The 18,162-nt window shown below is 30.3% G+C and overlaps 2 protein-coding genes across 9 annotated transcripts in view; both read right to left on the bottom strand.

The window, feature by feature from the left end:
* Window positions 1-157: 157 nt before the first annotated feature.
* Window positions 158-2,955, bottom strand: LOC116337042 (sodium/potassium/calcium exchanger Nckx30C-like). Its single transcript, XM_031761323.1, has 6 exons — window positions 2,839-2,955; window positions 2,140-2,672; window positions 1,870-1,980; window positions 1,577-1,798; window positions 1,367-1,503; window positions 158-1,303 (listed from the first exon to the last, which is right to left on the bottom strand). The coding sequence occupies exons 1-6, from the start codon at window positions 2,867-2,869 to the stop codon at window positions 1,063-1,065; spliced, it is 1,275 nt and encodes a 424-aa protein (XP_031617183.1). The 5' UTR covers window positions 2,870-2,955; the 3' UTR covers window positions 158-1,062.
* Window positions 2,956-9,053: 6,098 nt separating this feature from the next.
* Window positions 9,054-18,162, bottom strand: part of LOC116336878 (sodium/potassium/calcium exchanger Nckx30C) — a 33,585-nt gene continuing 24,476 nt past the window's right edge. For 6 of the 8 annotated variants that reach the window (XM_031761065.1, XM_031761066.1, XM_031761063.1 and 3 more), the window contains 6 exons: window positions 16,176-16,374; window positions 15,953-16,030; window positions 15,769-15,875; window positions 15,356-15,613; window positions 15,033-15,169; window positions 9,054-14,463 (listed from right to left, as the gene is read on the bottom strand). In XM_031761065.1, coding sequence (XP_031616925.1) covers window positions 14,223-14,463; window positions 15,033-15,169; window positions 15,356-15,613; window positions 15,769-15,875; window positions 15,953-16,030; window positions 16,176-16,374 — 1,020 coding nt within the window. In that variant the 3' untranslated portion in view covers window positions 9,054-14,222. The remainder of the gene's footprint in view (window positions 14,464-15,032; window positions 15,170-15,355; window positions 15,614-15,768; window positions 15,876-15,952; window positions 16,031-16,175; window positions 16,375-18,162) is intronic. The other 2 variants (XM_031761070.1, XM_031761064.1) reach the window with 2 other exon arrangements.

The raw sequence follows: 18,162 nt of genomic DNA, 5'->3' as shown, positions 1-18,162 counted from the left end.
TTTGACTTGTACATAATCAATATCGATTGTACAAAATCAGATTTGACTTGTACATAATCAATATCGATTGTACAAAATCAGATTTGAATTGTACATATTTTGTACATTTTTCTACAATATACTTTGTTATAATAATATGAATAATTACAAAGTTGGCCATTCGCGGCGAATTCAAAAACTGCTATAAAAATTAGACTAGGTGAAATTTGAGTACTCGATTGGAATTTTGCAAATCTAAATACAGATTTGAATTGTACATATTTTGTACATTTTTCTACAATATACTTCGTTATAATAATATGGATAATTAAAAAGTTGGCCATTATCGGCGAATTCAAAAACTGCTTTAAAAATTGGACTGGGTAAAATTTGAGTACTCGATTGAAATTTTGCAAATCTAAATACAGATTTGAATTGTACATATTTTGTACATTTTTATACAATATACGTTGTTATGATAATATGGATGATTAAAAAGTTGCCCATTCGCGGCGAATTCAAAAACTGCTATAAAAATTGGACTGGGTGAAATTTGGGTACACGATGATAATTTCTCAAATCTGATGGTTGATTTGAATTGTACATATTTTGTACATTTTAACGACGTATACACTGGAGGTGTACGAAATTAAAAAAAAAAAATCCGTAAATCGAACTTTTTTGATTTTTGAACTTTTGGCTCCAGATAGTGACCCGATGAAAATTTTTCAAATCTGATGGGTGATTTGAATTGTACATATTTTGTACATTTTAACGACGTATAACTTTGGTGTTGTACAAATTCGGGTAAACATTTTCCGGGTTTTGATATTTTCAATTTTTAAAAATCCAAATTCTGAAAAATTTTTGTTGGTACATAATCATAAAAATTGTTGTACATAATTGTACATAATTAGTACATTTTAGTAGTATATACGATTTTTCGAAAATTGACATCGACCGGAAATTGACTACCTATCCAATTTTCCGATGGATTTGTTACGGTTCTTTGAAAAACTTTACACTTTCTAAAAAAAATTATTCACGATATTTTAACCGGTTTTTAAATAAAAAATCACTGTCTTAAATCGGACACACAACGTATCCATAATCAAGTATAACTGATATCACGATGAATAAAAAGTATAGAAAAAACATGATGACACCCAGTCTTTTGTTGACACGCCACCGAAAAACCACTAATAATAAAATAATACACATCAGGATGATAAATGTAACAGCAACTAAACATGGTAATCCACATGAATTCACTTTAACAGGTATTTTGTAGTAAATGCTATAAATCATCAAAGGCGCCGGCAAACTATGTAAATTAAAACAAAACTTTAATTAGAACAATTTTGAAAATCATATTCAATGGACTGACCAAAAAGTAATGCCAAATATGCTGCTTCCAACTGAACTTGCTACAGCCATGTCGTCGTAACCTTTCCGAGCTACGATTACAGATGACATTATGTTTGGGATAGAGGTAGCCGTAGCTATAATTGTCAAACGCATCACCTTATTCAAACAATATGAAGAGAGAAAGAATTCAGTTTTGGATAATTTCGAAAGGGTTTAGTTATTTGTATACCTCAGCCGATATATTAAATGTGTCACTGATGACGAACACAAACCATATGAGAAGGTATGCAAGCACACTCAACCACATAATTGAACCAAGAAATGCCCACCAAATAATCAAGCCACTTTGATGCAATTTCCGTATATTGGGAAGTGTTGACTCCATTGGCGTTAAAATCACTGCAATCACAATCTGCAATGCTTTGCTTCTGTTTGCTATAATATTTTTCAACTTGAGAATGACATAACATTTATTTTTAAATAAAATAGATTAACGACAACTATTTGAAAAATTCAACTTACCGATTTGTTTGTGGTGAGAGGATGAGCGTCCATTGGAGTCGGTGGCTGGACATTTATTTGATTATTATCATTGACAAATGTGTATCTTGCATTTGTCAATGTTGTAGGTATCTATTACATATAAACGAAAAAGCGAGTGCACATACTTGAAATATCTGAAATAATTTGGATTTTAATGACTGAACTTCGCCAGACAAATAGTTTTATATGGTATTTTAATGTCGCTTTGAATAATATTCAATGAATATAAAACTGTTTTATTTTACTTACCGTTTCTATAATAATATCTAGTGTCACAAATATGAGGTAAACGCCATAGATTAGAATTAATATGAATGCCTCCCACCAATGTATCAAATTATCATGAATGAAATACATCAATACCACTAAGCTGACACTGTAAAATGTACATTCGCGAAACAATGACCCCCATGCGAGCGATAAAAATGTTCGCGAAAAAATCGCACACAATCCAATTGAAAACAATATTCGAAATATTCCCGAACTTAGAACCGCACCGATGCTCACATCGAACAAAACGATTACATCAATCACAGATGTTAGAAGTTGTGTTATACCCATGTCAATGGCCATAAATATAGTGCCAACCACATAATAGTTTATTCGAAACTTTTTAATTGTTGCTTCTAATGTCGGTATAAAAAAGTCATAACAAACAACAGCTATCGCGAAAAATATATAAAACACTCCAATTATGTGTAAAATGATAAATCCATATCGACGCTGCTCCAATGAAAACGGATCCTTTGGAAGATATGGAAATTCCAAAGTATCGTTGTTTTCTATAAATAATAAAGAGATACATTTGATGCGTTACGTAATTTGTTACTTAGTTACAGAATCGTGAATTTGTTTGACGACATAACCGTACAAACATTGTCACAAAACACTAAAAAACGCACTATAACTGGTTTTAGATTTTATGTGATGAGAAACAGAAACACTAACCTATCGAATTAAATTCACACCGCATTTTCATTTTACTTTCGTTCAGTGCAATAAAATTGAAATGTACTTTTCTTCCGAACTAATTTTTTTTTTCAACGTGGAATTTGAGCGAGGACGTTTTTTGTCGATGTACTCTTCTAAGAAGACTAACGCATAAAATACGATTCTCGTGTACTTTGTAGCATATTAAACCAGAAATAAATCGCCACACGAAATGGATATATTTATAAAATTAAAATTTGAATGTGTTTGGACGAAAGTATTTATAGCACACATAGAACTTATATGTTTGTTGGCAACAACAACTTGTTGCGAACATATTCATTGATTATTATTCACAGCATACATGGGCACAGGTCCTGTGCTACAGGGAAATTGAATGAATTTTTGGAAGTGAAGAGCAGTTTTTTCTTCAAGTTTATCTCGTTAGATTACTTACCAGCCGTGTCCATATAGATAATTCATAGTACGTCAGACTGGTTCCGTAAGAATGTCTTTAAAAATACATTGAAGTGAAGTTTATTACTACTTACCTAGATTACACACATTCAATGCACAATGCACAACTTCTGCGCTGAAAAAGGAGCGGAAAAAAGTAAAACCCAGATTTGCTTTTCATTTCATTTCTTATATTGTCTGCTTAATATTTTCATTTCAAATAAACATTTTTTTTTTGTTTTGTCTTAAACATATAGATTTCATTTGCTAATATCATTATCGTGATATATATTTCATTTTAAATAGTTATAGTTCGCACTGATTTCCATCTCATTCATTTTTGTCGCTATTCTTAAAATCATCTTTCGGTTCCATAATCATTTTGAGTGGTTTTTCATTTTCTTTGTTTATGTGAGTGTATCAATAATATAGAATTTATTATAGTCTGAAATATTAATTTTAATTCGTAACGTTTTTAATTGCGTGTGATTTTAACGCTATTGCCGATCTAATGGCATCATTCGTTCATTTGTTTTTCTTCACATCCTCTTCTTCGATTTCGTGTTTTTGTTTCGTAAAATTTCGAGAATTGTGTTTTTTTCTGTTTTATTGTGTAATGATGTATCATTTTTGTTTAGCATTTCATCTTTACATCCATCTTCATTCTGGCATGGTACTCAATTTATTGCATATTATAATAATTATTTTTTTTATACATTTTTTGTAATATATTTCTAGATTTAATATTGGTAACATCAAAACATGTGAGAAGAGAGGGTGGTTTTTTTTTCTCAGAAGAAGACGAAAATGAAAGAAAAATAAAAATAAAATTGATGAAATTCGATTCTAATATATCTAAAAATATCAGTACGTGTTACGTGTGATTTGATTTTGCATAAAGAAGTTGAAGGAGTTGAATTGGAGTGGAAACATAAACAAACGGCTTTTTTTCGCATTGGTAGAGAAGAATTGATAGAGAGAAAGCCATAAATATGCAATCAAATCAATAACTGTTTTACACAAAGTAAATATATATAGATTTATGCATATATGGGTTATGTGTAGTTTGAAGAGGAGTTGTTAATTATTATTATTTTTTGTTTCTTGTTGTGGTTTTCGTATAAATTATTCGACTGTATAGTTTGAATGTTGTTTTTGTTATTGTTTATATAATGTTGTATACATATTCTGTAAAATTCAACAAAATTCTATGTTCTAAATAAAACAGTTTAAAAATTAGATGTCAGGGATTACAAAAATGATTTATATCGTTTTTGTCAAGTTTTTTTTTTCTTCTCTGTGTTTGTGGTAATGCAATTTATCTACATTTGTTATTTTTTTTTGTTTAAATACATAAAACTTTCATTTTAATTCATATATGAATAACGCCTAATAAAATTGCATTTTGCATCATCTGTTTGGTTTGTAATATAAATTAGTATATATATATGTATAATTTTTTTTGCAACTAACTTAAAACGTATGCGGGACGAGATTCAAACAACAAATGCGCCTAAACAAAATCAATATGCACATTCTTTATATTTGTATAGCTCATGAATCGTTCGATGGATACATACATATGCGCGAATAAATTGTAAGTTTAATACTATTCATTCTATAAATGAAAATCTGTTGAAGAAACAGAAAAGTCGGCTGACTTTGTCTATCAAAATGCCCTATTCATTATTTAAAATGAATAAAATTCAACGAAGACAGAGAGAAATTGTGTTTTTCTTCTATTGGCTTGTTTTTGTTGTTGTTTTGTAATAGAGAAACAACGTAGCTAACAAAAAAAAATTAGTTTAAAATTTGTCAAGTACCTGTGTAGCCTAACAATTAAATGATATGAATTTTTAGCTAATTTCTTGCATATTCTCTAGTTTAGATGGAAATCTATCATTTTTTTAATACCTTTAATTGCACATTTTCTCAACAATTTGTTTAAAGGTTAAATTAATTGTAAAAGACTCTTATATGCCAATAACGAAAATAATCTCTTTGGATTTTTATAGAAATATTGCAGAAAGTTTAGGCAAAACCATACAAAGGAATAAAAAAAAGCGCATTGGACCGTCATATTTACATCGGATATATGACGTTGTAAGAAGCTGTTCAATCATCGATATGTTTTCCTTTTTCAATCGACCGAACCGATACTTCTTCTATAAATTGAAAAAAAAACCCAAGAAACTAGCTTGACGGCATACGTGGCATTCGTTGCAGTATTGTGTCACAGATATTTTTCTTTGAACCATTTGGAAGTCTGAGTATTGTTATTTCCACGATCATTTCTTAATCATTCTAATCAACGTTCACATTTTGTTCGTTTAAACTACTATTGGCTACTGTTTTCTAATCCATATTTGGTTGGTCATTATTTAACCTGGAACAAGCACTTTCGTGACAATCATTAGCAATACCAAATAATTTGTTTTTGAAATTACCGAATTGGAACGTTTTTACCATACTGAATAGAATTTGTGTTGAAAAAGGCTCGCGTACCTCACGATTTATATCGTACATGCTGATCTAATTTTGCGATTTCGTTTTTTTTTTTGCCTATAAATTGAGAAATTATAGGAAAAGCACAAAAGAAGTCAGTGTCGAAAATCAGTGACCGGTATAAGTCCAATTCGAGATATTTCATTCATAAACGTGTTTTCTTTCTGCTTCGACAAACTGCGTGCGCACACCTATATCGAATGGCCGTATATCGTCTAGTAATGTATATCACAAAATATAAATGTTAATTAAATTGTACACAACAAAAAGTGTTTCATTTTTTTGTTTGATTCCGATCACAGTAATTGATATTAATATTAATTACAATAATACAATTTGTTTGTTCATTCATATTCATACAACGAAACAGTCCTTAGAATAGGGATACATTATATGTCTGGGGGGCGAGGAGAAGGAGGAGGAAAATGAATCAAATCAAACTAATAGGCTTAAATGTTAAAAGAGCGTTCAACAATATAGAATTCGTAGTAGTTTTTTTTTTGTTTTGGTTTAGTTTTTGTTCAATTTGTGTTAAATGTTTCATTGTTTTTAATTAACATTACAGCTATAAGTACGATAGATATAAGATCTAAATGTGTGCATATTCTAACTAAAATGAATAGGTTTCTTCTTTTTTTAAAAGCTTTGTTCATGAAATGATTTTAGGTGCATTATAAACCTCATAAGTATTACGATAAAAACTATGTATGTGTGTGTGTTTTTTTTAATATATGAATACAATAATTATATCATTGTCATCCAACGACCCAAGTGGGAAAATAATTTTTTGGGGTGTCCCGCTGATATTTTAACCGTACAGGCCTCTATATAACTTTCACTTTCGTTCATTACTTTCATTAATTATCACGAGATTAACGTTATTTATGTTCATGGTTTAAAAAGTTGATTATTCATTCCGAACACATAATCAGTTCGGAAATAAGTTTGAAGAAAATGAAATGTGCATGTTTTTTTTTATTGAAATTTTTTTTTTCGTTGATGTGCATAACACATTGAAATTATAAGACTTAAATAGTCGAAAAATGCACGAATGATGAACATATTTAAAAACAAATAGTGCTCAAGTAAGTGAGTGAGCTTTTATTTTGTTTAGAGAAGAATAAAGCTAATATAACATTATCTATCGATTTCTACAAAAAAGAAGGAAAATTAAGTGTCATTTACAATTCGATTAACGTTTAAACTTCAAAATTGTATATTCCTTAAAAATTTTATCTACAGATTTGGTCGTAACAAACATTATTTCAAAAATTCATCATTTTTTTTTTGTTTTTAAATTTTGGTGAGTGTGTTTTATATCAATAAAAGGCAAAATTAAAATTGTGAAAACATATCTGTGTGTTCCTGATTTTTGTTTTGCAAAGGGTGTGTTTACGGAAAAACAAAATACTGATTAACATTGTGATATGCATATATAAAAAACCTTCTAACAAAGGAATTATCTTCAATTTTTTCTTTCGTTGGAGATTGATGAGCGTTGTTTGCTAATACATATATTCGATATATTTAAATGAATAACACAATGACAGAGAAGCGAAATAAAAAATCAGTTTCTCTATTATTTCTAATATAAATATTGTTGAACGATTTGATTTTGCGAAAGTTTTAGAATCGTAAAAAATAAAAGTTCCAAGAAATCGTAATATATTCGTATTCGTTGGAAAAATAGAGATATCACACTTTTGTTTTTCTCGAACCGAAAATTAAGCGAAACTCAATTGTCAGAAGGAATTTTATAAAATAATGGAAAAAATTCAGTTTTGAAAATCGAAATGGAAGATTCGTTAAAATATTCGCTAGACGATAGTGTTGTTCATTGTTTTATACATAAGTACATCTCATCAAAATTTGAGAGAGAGAGAGAGATAAAGAGAGAAAATAAAAAAATATTGTACAGTAATAATGTTACTAAATAAAATAGATTTGTACCACCTGTGAATTGAAATATTTTAATTTTGTTTGTTGTATTGGCAGAGATTTCACGCGTGTGAATTGTTAAGTTATCTTCTTAAACTTTTTATTTTGGACTGTTAGTTTTGATAAAATTTTAAAGAGATTGTTTGTATATTGAGTGGAAAAAAAAACCCGAAGAAAATCGAATAAAAAACCCAAACTTGCTTCTTTCATTGAATTAAGAATGATGTATGCGAAGAGTTAAGCTAATTATTTTCATTTGTTGTTAACTGTTTGTTATCCGTTGTTTTTCATCTTCGAATTATTCGATAGAAAAGTCTGCCATGTTTTGTTTGAGTAAAACGTTGTGTGTGTGTGTGTGTGGTTGTGATCTTTATGTGCGAAACGGATATCTCAATAAAGCTTTGATTAACTTTGGAATGAAATACAATTCGATGATCATACATATGTGTGTATATATTTGAAAGTAGTTGATTAAATAGATTCTAAATTCAAACGGAGTGTGTATTTTGATGCTGCTATTTTCTTCTTTCACTAATCTAAATGTTTTATATTGAGTTTTCTGGTTTGTATACATTTTGCATTAATATATATATGCTGAAAATGCGAATCTGGATTTAGAGATGTTTCTTTGTTGTTGTTTTTTTTTTTTTTTTTGTTTCGTAAAAACGGCAGTGATGAGAATGTTTTCCATTTTGAATGTTACGTTTTACTATCTTGGTATTTTTCTTATTAACTTTTCTTCTGCTTATTTTGAACTCTTCGCACAAATAAATACTGTTTAGATCGCGATATAAGTCTAGTGTTATTCGAAAACGTTGTCGTTGTTTCAGAATCATCGAATAATGTTTCGATAAAAAAATCAGATTTTATTTTTCACAGATTTGATCAAATGGAATTTTTCAGAGAAAAAAATTCGATGACAGAAAAATAATGATACTTTACGAAGTGCTAATGCTTCCACTATTACGAATTGTTGTGCAGTACTTGTATTTTTATACCTAAGCTACTTAATAGCTAAACATGTAACATTTTCATCATTGTTGTTTATTCTTACGTGTTGGTTGCTGTTGCGGTTTACTTTTTGTTTTTTCGCTTCAGTATAATTATTATTTAATTCAATTTTGTGTGTTTTTTTGCTGTTGTAATTTCATTTAAAAGCGCTTCATTTGGGACGTTTCTTATCTCACATAATTATATAACACTAGATTATTAGAGAAAACATTTTTATTTCAACTGGCTCTCATTCGAACGCATTTTCTTAATTATTTAATTGTATGTGTGTGTGTATGTGTGTTCTTAATGTGGTTTTTCGTTTCATCGAACGTGCGTGCTTCTTTTCATTTTTTTTTTGTTTTTTTTTTCTCTTTGTTAAATTTGATTCAATTACATAACATGAAACATCTTATCGTTTTCTAGTTTCTACAATATATTCATAACTGCTTTATAGAATTTTTATCCCGTAGGATTTGGTTTTTCTAACGTTCTCTTAACGTTCTCTCAACGATTTTCATATTATTTATGGCTCAGAACGATTTCAATTCGCAAAAAGCTGTGAATAATTCATTTCTCCAACGAAATTTACGCACACAAAACTGAGGACCGATCAAGACTTTTCTTGACTTTTATTGTTTTTCTTTTTAAACTTTTCTCTACAAGTTCAAAGATTCACTATATTTTTTTTCTCATTTTTATTTTGTCTGTAAAAATATACAATTAATAAATACCTTTTTTATGTTAGATGATAAAAGGAATAAACAACAAGAAACTATTACTAAGACTGTAATTATTTTTTTGTGTAAATATATACAAGGATATGGAAGGCGTTCGAATTGTAAAACAAAAAAAAAATAGACTGAAAGTTTGAAAAGGAAAAACAACCAAAATAAAGATTGATCAAAGGGAAAGTAAAATCATTTGAATGACATGTAGTTAATTTACTCTCAAAAATAACCGAGTGTGTGATGCAAACTTTTCGTGCTGGATGAATTGCAAAATCCCAAAATCCCAACCATGGATTGTTCCGCTGAGAAGGAGAAATGGGGAGGAGGAAAATCAGGAGGAGGAAGAGAACGCTGAGGAGGAAAAGTTTTTTTTTTGGTCAAAAAACTATTTTTATCAAGAAAATATCTTTTTTGGTTAGAAAAATGTTCACCTCACTTGAGAAGCTCAGCGCTTTCCTCCTCTTCATTTCCCTTCTCGCCATTCATCCTCCTTAGAGGACCAATGCCTGATCTTAACGAATTTTTGAAATAACATAATCTCTTGGAATTACACAATTTCCGAGCGAATATGTACACAAGTGAAGTCATTCAGTGTATCACATATAGCTGCTAATTGTACAAAACCATGCTTGAAAAGTGTTTGCAAAGCGGAAAACAGCACACAAACGAACTTAGTTGAACTATTTTGACATTTTAAGAGTAGATTAAGGTTGAATTGTTACAAAATTGTCCTATTGGATGCGCTTGCATGCAAAAACCGAGTCTATCATACAGGTAGGTCTGATCACGCATTTTTCTTCTTTGGACTGGTGTAATCATTTGCCAACGAACTTCGTAAATATGTTAAGTTTTATCGTTTCATTGAGTGTATGTGTATGTGGTCCGATTCGTTCAACATTGACAGTATGGTTTACAAGATGTGAAATTGTTGTAAATATAAAAACGATGTCGGATGCATTTGTTGTGCTAATGCTACTCATTGGTGTGTGTATAAGTATGATTTGAAACCTTCCATATTTTTTTATTTTGTTTATTTTTTGTTTGTTTTAATTATTATGTTTTTCGGCAAATTGTGTATCTTTTTTATTGTACCGTTGTTTGTTAAGTTGTTATTCGTTCTTTGTTAAATGAATAAAATTGAATCGATATCATTCGAATGGCAATTTAAAACTGAAACAATATTCACAAATGAAAAAAAAAATGATTGAACAAAAATGGCATAGTTAATTCTAATTGAGTGACGTTGACTACACCACGTTCACCAAATGCTACAATAAAAGTCCTTCAAACATCATCGATTTTAAAAACACTACAAGTTTTCAATCTAGGCTACGTTCATCCTTATCTTCACTTGGAACAATATCTTATTTTTCAATTTGCTACATTTTCATTATGCATTTAGTAAAATGGTGAGTGCTTTCTTTTGAAAGTACTCATTTAACGCTTACTTATGCATTTAATTTCATTCGTCGTCATTTTTTTCAAATTTTACTTAACAATTGTCTAGTTCACTGTATTCCACTTTTATTTGTTTCATTTGTTTTGTTTATATTTCGATTAATTATAAGAAGCGTATTATGATTCAAATGCACATCATCAAATGATGTGATTTGTTTTCTATTTTTTTTTTGTGTTCATCACGTCGACGAGACGATTTGATTAAACTTATTCCCTATTTGTGAATTGTTTCTTTAGTTTGTTTCATTCTATTTTGGTTTTTTTTCTTTAAATGCTGAGTTTTACTGCCGATAATAGATTTACTGTCTGTTTTTTTTTATCAAAATATAACAATAACATTGTTATTTATGTTGTGTCGATGATTTTATTACATGTTATTCATTAACTGAAAATGAAATATGGCTCTCTCACTGATTTCGTCGCATTGAAAATAGATGCTGGTGTTACATAAATAATTCATTTTCAACAACAGGTCTCTAACTAATCTCATTTGTCATTGTTTTTACACAAAATGTATCATGAGAATGAAGTTAAATTAAACACAAAAGAGCGGAATTCAGGGTGTCAATGCACTCAGGAATATTTGCGCTTCAAAAAAAAATGAGGCCAATCGATTATTAATTGCATGAAGTTCACATATGCTCTAGACATAAACAATAGCGAGAGACCGTGTAAAAGTGATTGGGGGAGGGATGGTTGGCCTCAGAAAACGGTGTGACAAATATACGAAACTTGGACACATGAACTTGCATTTCCCGTAAAATGGATTGACTTTGCGGAAAGCGTCGTGCAAACAATTTGTTAAATAAAAAAATGCGAGATAAATGCAAGTTGCATGTCATTGAAAAATCGATACTCGCGACCAGAAAAGTTAACAATCCATTTTCAGAGTGTGAATGTTCGCCGATTCAATTTGTTAATGTTAAAACTATAATAGTGTGAGTTGGTTGATCATTTCTCATCGTTAAGTCCTAGTTTTGGTTTAGTTTAGTTCAATTTTAGGTATTATAAGTAAAAGGTTGTGTGGTTTTTTTTAAATTTCCTCAGGTTGTTGTATATATGAATAGTAAGTTTTAATTTCAACGATATGTGCATCCGAATTTTAAAAAATATTTTGATGTAATAATACTTGATGTAAAGTTTTTTTGTTTGTGTATCATTCTAAAAGAGAGAAGGAGTTTTTGGAGGATATATATATGATATATATATATATATATATATTTTCATTCAATAGTACAATATATATGTATAAATAGGTTTCTTTTGGTAGCAGTTGTTCAAATTTCGTTTCATAAATATTACATATATATTCGAATGATTTTGTCTCTTTTTGTTTGTGATTCAGAAGACGCAATTTTAGCCATTCGAAGCGAGAATATCACTTGCCTCTACTTCATATAATTGATTACATAATAAGAGTAATATAGTGTGTGTTTGTGTTTTTATTCAGTTAAAGCGTTATTTCCATGTGTTTTTGTTAATGGTATGAAAAGGTTTTCGTGTGTGTGTGTGTTTTTAGTCTAAAAGTGAAAGATTTACACTTCAACTACAGTAAGGAATTAGCATATATAATAAATTAATTTAAATGTATTTATATTATTGTATGTGTGGAGAGGTGAATTCTCCGTCAGTTTATATTTGAATCGTGACGTGAACGTTTATTGAGAAGTTAGAAAGGGATATTCGAGAGGAATAAATGTTATCTATACGATTGATCTGATTTTCTGTCACAACAGACGGAACACTGTCTATATCTGTGTACCACCAACCACTCTTAAATTGAGCCAGAAAATTTGGGCAGAAACACGCGTGTGTGTTTGAATTTTAGCAACTCCGATATTTTTGGGATGGTTTTTTCTTTCGTTATTGTTGTTGTTTGTTTTGAATCTTATTTTGTTATTATTTTTTTGTCTTTTTCGAGTTTTTTTTTTATTTACTAAGGCCGTTTATGATTTTATATCATCCTATTTTCCTATATATTTTTTTTTTGTATAAATGTAATTATTAAATTATTTGAGCAAATATTGCTTTTCCATTGAATTCATTTTTTGTTTGTTTGTTTCGATTCGTTTTTAGTTGTAATTGTTGTTGTAATTCAGTTTTCGAAGGAGTGACGTGCAGAAAGTGTGCTGTATTTTTTGTTGTTGCTCTCTTCAACACTGAGTTCGACAGCGGAATCTGGTTTAACATTTTTTTTTTTTGTTATATCATCATGTCATTCAGTGTTTTACAGCAGAAGAGAAAGACAAACTTTTTGAAAATAGTATTTTATTCCCGGGAAAAATGAAACATGTGAACAATTTCTTGAATACATTGTACACTTTAATAATATAAGTTGCAAGTCCAATTGAGCAATCGATTATTATTTTTGCCCTATATTTTTGATTGAAGATTTTGAATTGGAGAGGGAAAAGGAAAGATAGAGAGAGTCAGAGAGTAAGAGAGAGAATCAACTTGAAACGCGCGAATTTAACGAAATTTGTAACAACTGGATACATTCATCCGTGGTGTATGTGTGTATATGTGGGTATATGGTGTGGATTCAAAACTTTCAATTAAAATAAATGCTGTATAAATGTATCGACACGTGATTTTCTATTTATCTTTTAATATTATTATTGGTTGCATATTCTCCATTTTAAAATCAGAATTCTCATTTTTTAAAAAAAAGAAAAAAACAACTTTCTTCTGAAATTGTGCGCCAATTGTTTATTCTGAACTGTAGTTCTATAGATTATTTTGTATTGCTCTCGGTGGCGAATTTACAATTTATGTATTCTCTTCATCCAACTTGGAACAGTTCATTTTTGGAATTGTAAAGTCCAATAATAAATAGCGTTTGCGCATTTTGTTTGTCTTTTTTTATTCTGTTGATTCATTCCTTAGATTTCGTCGAGCTCAATTGATTTCTGTTTCAAATATGTTTTAAAAGCATTTAAAAATCGTATTATGCAGATAAAAAGGACCTGATATTTTCGCTCTACCGATAAAATGCATAAAATTTTTGAACTTTTTTATTTTGTTGTTGTCATCTATGTTAGCGATCTAAGTAAATTTTATTTTTCCCGGCACACGTCTCCAATTTCAGTAACACTGTGTTATTATGCACTTATATATTTCATTTTGTGTTATCTTCCAATATTACATTATTATTCACGATTTTCGTATATATTGTGTGTGTATATATCTCTCTCTCTCTGTCAGTTCGAAAATGCGATTGATGTTTATTTGGTTTCGTGTTTTGTGTGGTGTGTTTTTGGTTGTGTTGATTTTCTGTTGTTTGAAATGTGGAATATTATCTTTTGATTTAATGTCATCGTCGCTTCAAAATGGACACGTCAAGTGTTTGTATTCGAACATTAATGAAATGGCAACGAATACGAAATAGAGCAAAAACATTGTCACTCCCAGTCCTTTGTTCATACGCCATTGGAAACAAGCTATTGATGCGATGACAAATAGCAGCATCATGAATAGAATGGCAATCGAGCATACCATTCCGCATGAATTGACTTCAACCGGTGCTTGGAAAAATATACCATATAGCAGCCATGGTATCGGTAAACTGTAAGTTAGGAATATGGAAAAGACGAAGAAGATCATAAGTTAAACATGTATATAGATATATTCAAATGCAATTTGGTGTTGTGTGCAAACTGCATGCGACAATCAACAAACAATGCTATTTATGCTATTATCATTCGAATTTTCGATAGGACGATCGCATATCCTGAGCGCAAATGCATGTTCTTGAATGCGCGTTGTTTAAATCCGAAAACTAGATTTAAAAGTCCAAAAGTTTCAATGTTTGTTTACCTTTTGAATTTATTATATTGTTAGGGAAAAGTGTTTATATTAAGAAATAATTGAAAATAAATTGTGACAAAGTGTTTTTAATCATCAGTTACAGAATCTACTGCCAAAAGATTCATTTACAAACACGCGTCAAACGATTTTCGTAATAAAACATTGTATTTGAGAAATGTCTGTGCTTCATAGTTAGTGTTGAAGTCATTTGTTCACTTAGTTTTTAACATTCGTTGGAAATAAATCGCTCAAAGCAAGAAATAAAGCAGCTTTTCTTTGAACAAAAAAAAAACAAATTGATTATCAATATTGATGGTGATAACTTACCCAACCGTGACGTCGAATATATTGCTACCAACCGAACTGGAAACAGCCATATCGCCGAAACCTTTTCTGGCCACGATCACTGACGTTATTAAGTCCGGAATTGAAGTACCAGCTGCTAAAAATGTCAAACCCATCACCTAATTGCAATGAAAAACATTGCGAAAAAACGAACAAACAAATCGGAAATGGAACTGATTAGAGACAATGATAAATTATGCTAGTTGAAGCGAGACAGAGCAAGTGAAAGCGAATAGAGAGTGTAAAATAGAGAGTAGATAGATGTTTATTGAATGATTAAATGCTGTGTGTCCATGTGTATTTACCTCAGGTGGTATATCAGCCGTTTCACCAAACACATTCGCCCACCACACCATAAGATATGAATATGCGGCTATCCATGCAATCGAACCGAGAAATGTTACAACGAAAAATCGTTTGCCACGCGGCGTTCGTGTATCTGGAAGTGTTAGCCAAAGTGGCACCAATATCGGTGCAACCAATACGTAGCTTAACCGTTTTCGCCCCCCTTTGGGCCATCCCATGTCCAACGGTTCATTCGGTTCGTCTAAATCGTTACTCTGCTATACCGTTCCATAGAAAATCAACACGGAGAGAGCAGAACATAAATGCAACCAAGAGTGGAAGAGAAAAAAGAAAGCAAGAAATTATCGTAGGAAAAAAACAAACTGTTGGACAAAAAAAAAAAAAAAACAAACAAATTGTTTTCAGTTCGTACCGAATCGAGTGTGGTGTCTATGTTGCCATTTGGTCGGTCTCCAACTAAAGTCGTTTCTTTAAAATTGGTTCTAACGTTATTGGCAGCTGTGGATGTTGCGGCTCCTCCTAAAGTAAAAAAAAAACACAATAGAACGACATTAAAAGATTTGTACATCATTTCATTAAAAGATCTTATTACTTACGTTGTGGTTTTGTTGCATCAAGTAAAACTTTTAAGGAAGCAATAGCGTGCAGTTGCGTTGCTTTTTCATCGACTTTTCCTGCAGCATCAACAACAATAATAATATAAAAATAAAATCAATAAATTTGATTTAATGTTGCTTATATGCATACTATGTGAGATTTGTGTTGATTCCTCAACATCAAATCACTTGAGACAAACTGAGATTGTAAATAGAAAATTACCATCATGCATTGGGTCAATGGTGTGAATCATCAGTTGTAGAAGGCCATGTCGAAATTTGGCACCAGTTACGGTAGCTGAATCATGATGAGACGTACCGCTACCGCCCGGAACAGCTCGCGCTTCTGATGCAGCTCTCGATGTTACCGATCCACCTGGTTGTGTTGCCATCGATGTCTCTGATGAGTTTGCAGCATTATTCTATATCATATCCGTAATTTTTTTTTATTTTTTTCACAATTTTTCGCACACAAGTGGTTTTTCATTTTGTAATGAAGAGAGATGAAGAGCAAAATTTACAAATGATTAATATTGATTTTTTTTCTTCTTCACATAAACAATATTTAACAATCAAAACATATTTATTCAACGTTTAAATGGCAACTACACACATTGACAGCTAAGCAACAAGATATAATATTATTATATGCATAAAAAAAAACAAACAGAAACGGGGCAGAGATAATTTCTGACAAGAACAACTCTATTTTTGAAACTTAACCAGCACGTGACTAGATTTGGGTTATATTTTTTGTTATTCAAAACATTTCTGCTTGCTTCATTTCGTAGGAAAATTTATGCAAAGACTTTAATCGGTGTGCCTTTAACACACTTTAGATATATCTCTATATAAATTTATATATATATTGTGTATTTCGCGTGTTCAGACCAAATTGGATAATAAAATCTCTGTTAGATAATTATTTCACAATATTTTCATTTGATTTATTTGTGCATGAACACAAAAAATTGATCATAATTTGAAGCATTTCCATGTTCATTTTTTTTTCTTCATTAAATTTTATTCAACCAAGCAGAAACGCGTCAGAAAAATGCTTTATAAATTGAAACGTGTACATGAAATAGAAAATGAGAATAAAAAAAACTGTTGCAATACCATTAGCATAAGTTATGTTAAGTTGTTTATTATTGAATGAATATTACGAGAGAGATAGACAAAGAGAGAGAGAGAGAAAAAAAAGTAGAAAAATTAAACATCAAATGAAATATACTATATCGTGCGATTGTTTCAATACACACAGAGAAGGGAAAAGAGAGGATTCAATTTCGATTAATTTTTCTTGGTTCGAATTTTTATTCAGTTTTCATTTAAAGAAACAAATTTTCCATTCACAAATATATACATTTACGAAATTTCCAAACGACTATGTAATTAATTGTCCTTCACTGTGTGTGTCTTTTGTTCTGGGCAGCAAAATTGACAAATATATTCGAAAATGCATAAAAAATACCAACAAAACGAAAATATAAAACGACTATTATTTTGATAGGATTTTAGTCGGTTTAAAAGGATATAGCAGGTAAAACAATCAACCGAAAATGTACTCAGTATATAAATCAGAGTTGAAAAAAAAAACCAAAAACAAAACAGAACAATAGACGTATGTGTGTACCTGATTGGGCAATTGAAAAATCTACCCAATTTATGTGTGTTTGTGTATGTGAGTGTGTAGAGTATGTCAACAAGTTGAATTTGAATTTTTATGCGCAGTCATGAAATATAAAAACTAGTTCAATGCATTGCGTTGGAAATTTCTACATCCCACCCAATCGAATTCAATTAGCGTCGTCATATGGCGACGAATTTGTACCATAAAGAAAACTTACGAAGAAATATAAAGGTCTTTTATTATTCTGATTTTGTCGTCTATTTGCACAGAAAATCACTTCCATTCAATTTCTTGCTGGCATTGCACTCAGCTGAGGTCTTCCGTCAAAAACTCTCATAGAAAAGCATTCGCTTTTGATTGCAAACATTGCGTTGGCAACTGAATAAAATTTTGCTCAAGTCAGCACAGTACTTTCTGGCTTTGAAAAGTTTGTAACATGCTACATTTGATTTTCGATTTTGGATACCGTTTTTTTTTTAATTTCATGACTACACATTATTTTCGTGTATTTATTCATTCATTTTTGTTCCACTTGATGATTTCAACAACATACGAATCGAATTTAATTTCCGTTTTT

The sequence above is a fragment of the Contarinia nasturtii genome, unplaced genomic scaffold (assembly GCF_009176525.2).
Source record: "Contarinia nasturtii isolate CC-2019 unplaced genomic scaffold, AAFC_CNas_1.1 Cnas_scaffold_220, whole genome shotgun sequence".
NCBI classification, from domain to species: Eukaryota; Metazoa; Arthropoda; class Insecta; order Diptera; family Cecidomyiidae; genus Contarinia; species Contarinia nasturtii.
Note: the sequence above shows the minus strand (reverse complement) of the source record. Positions and strands in the feature narration are given on the sequence as shown.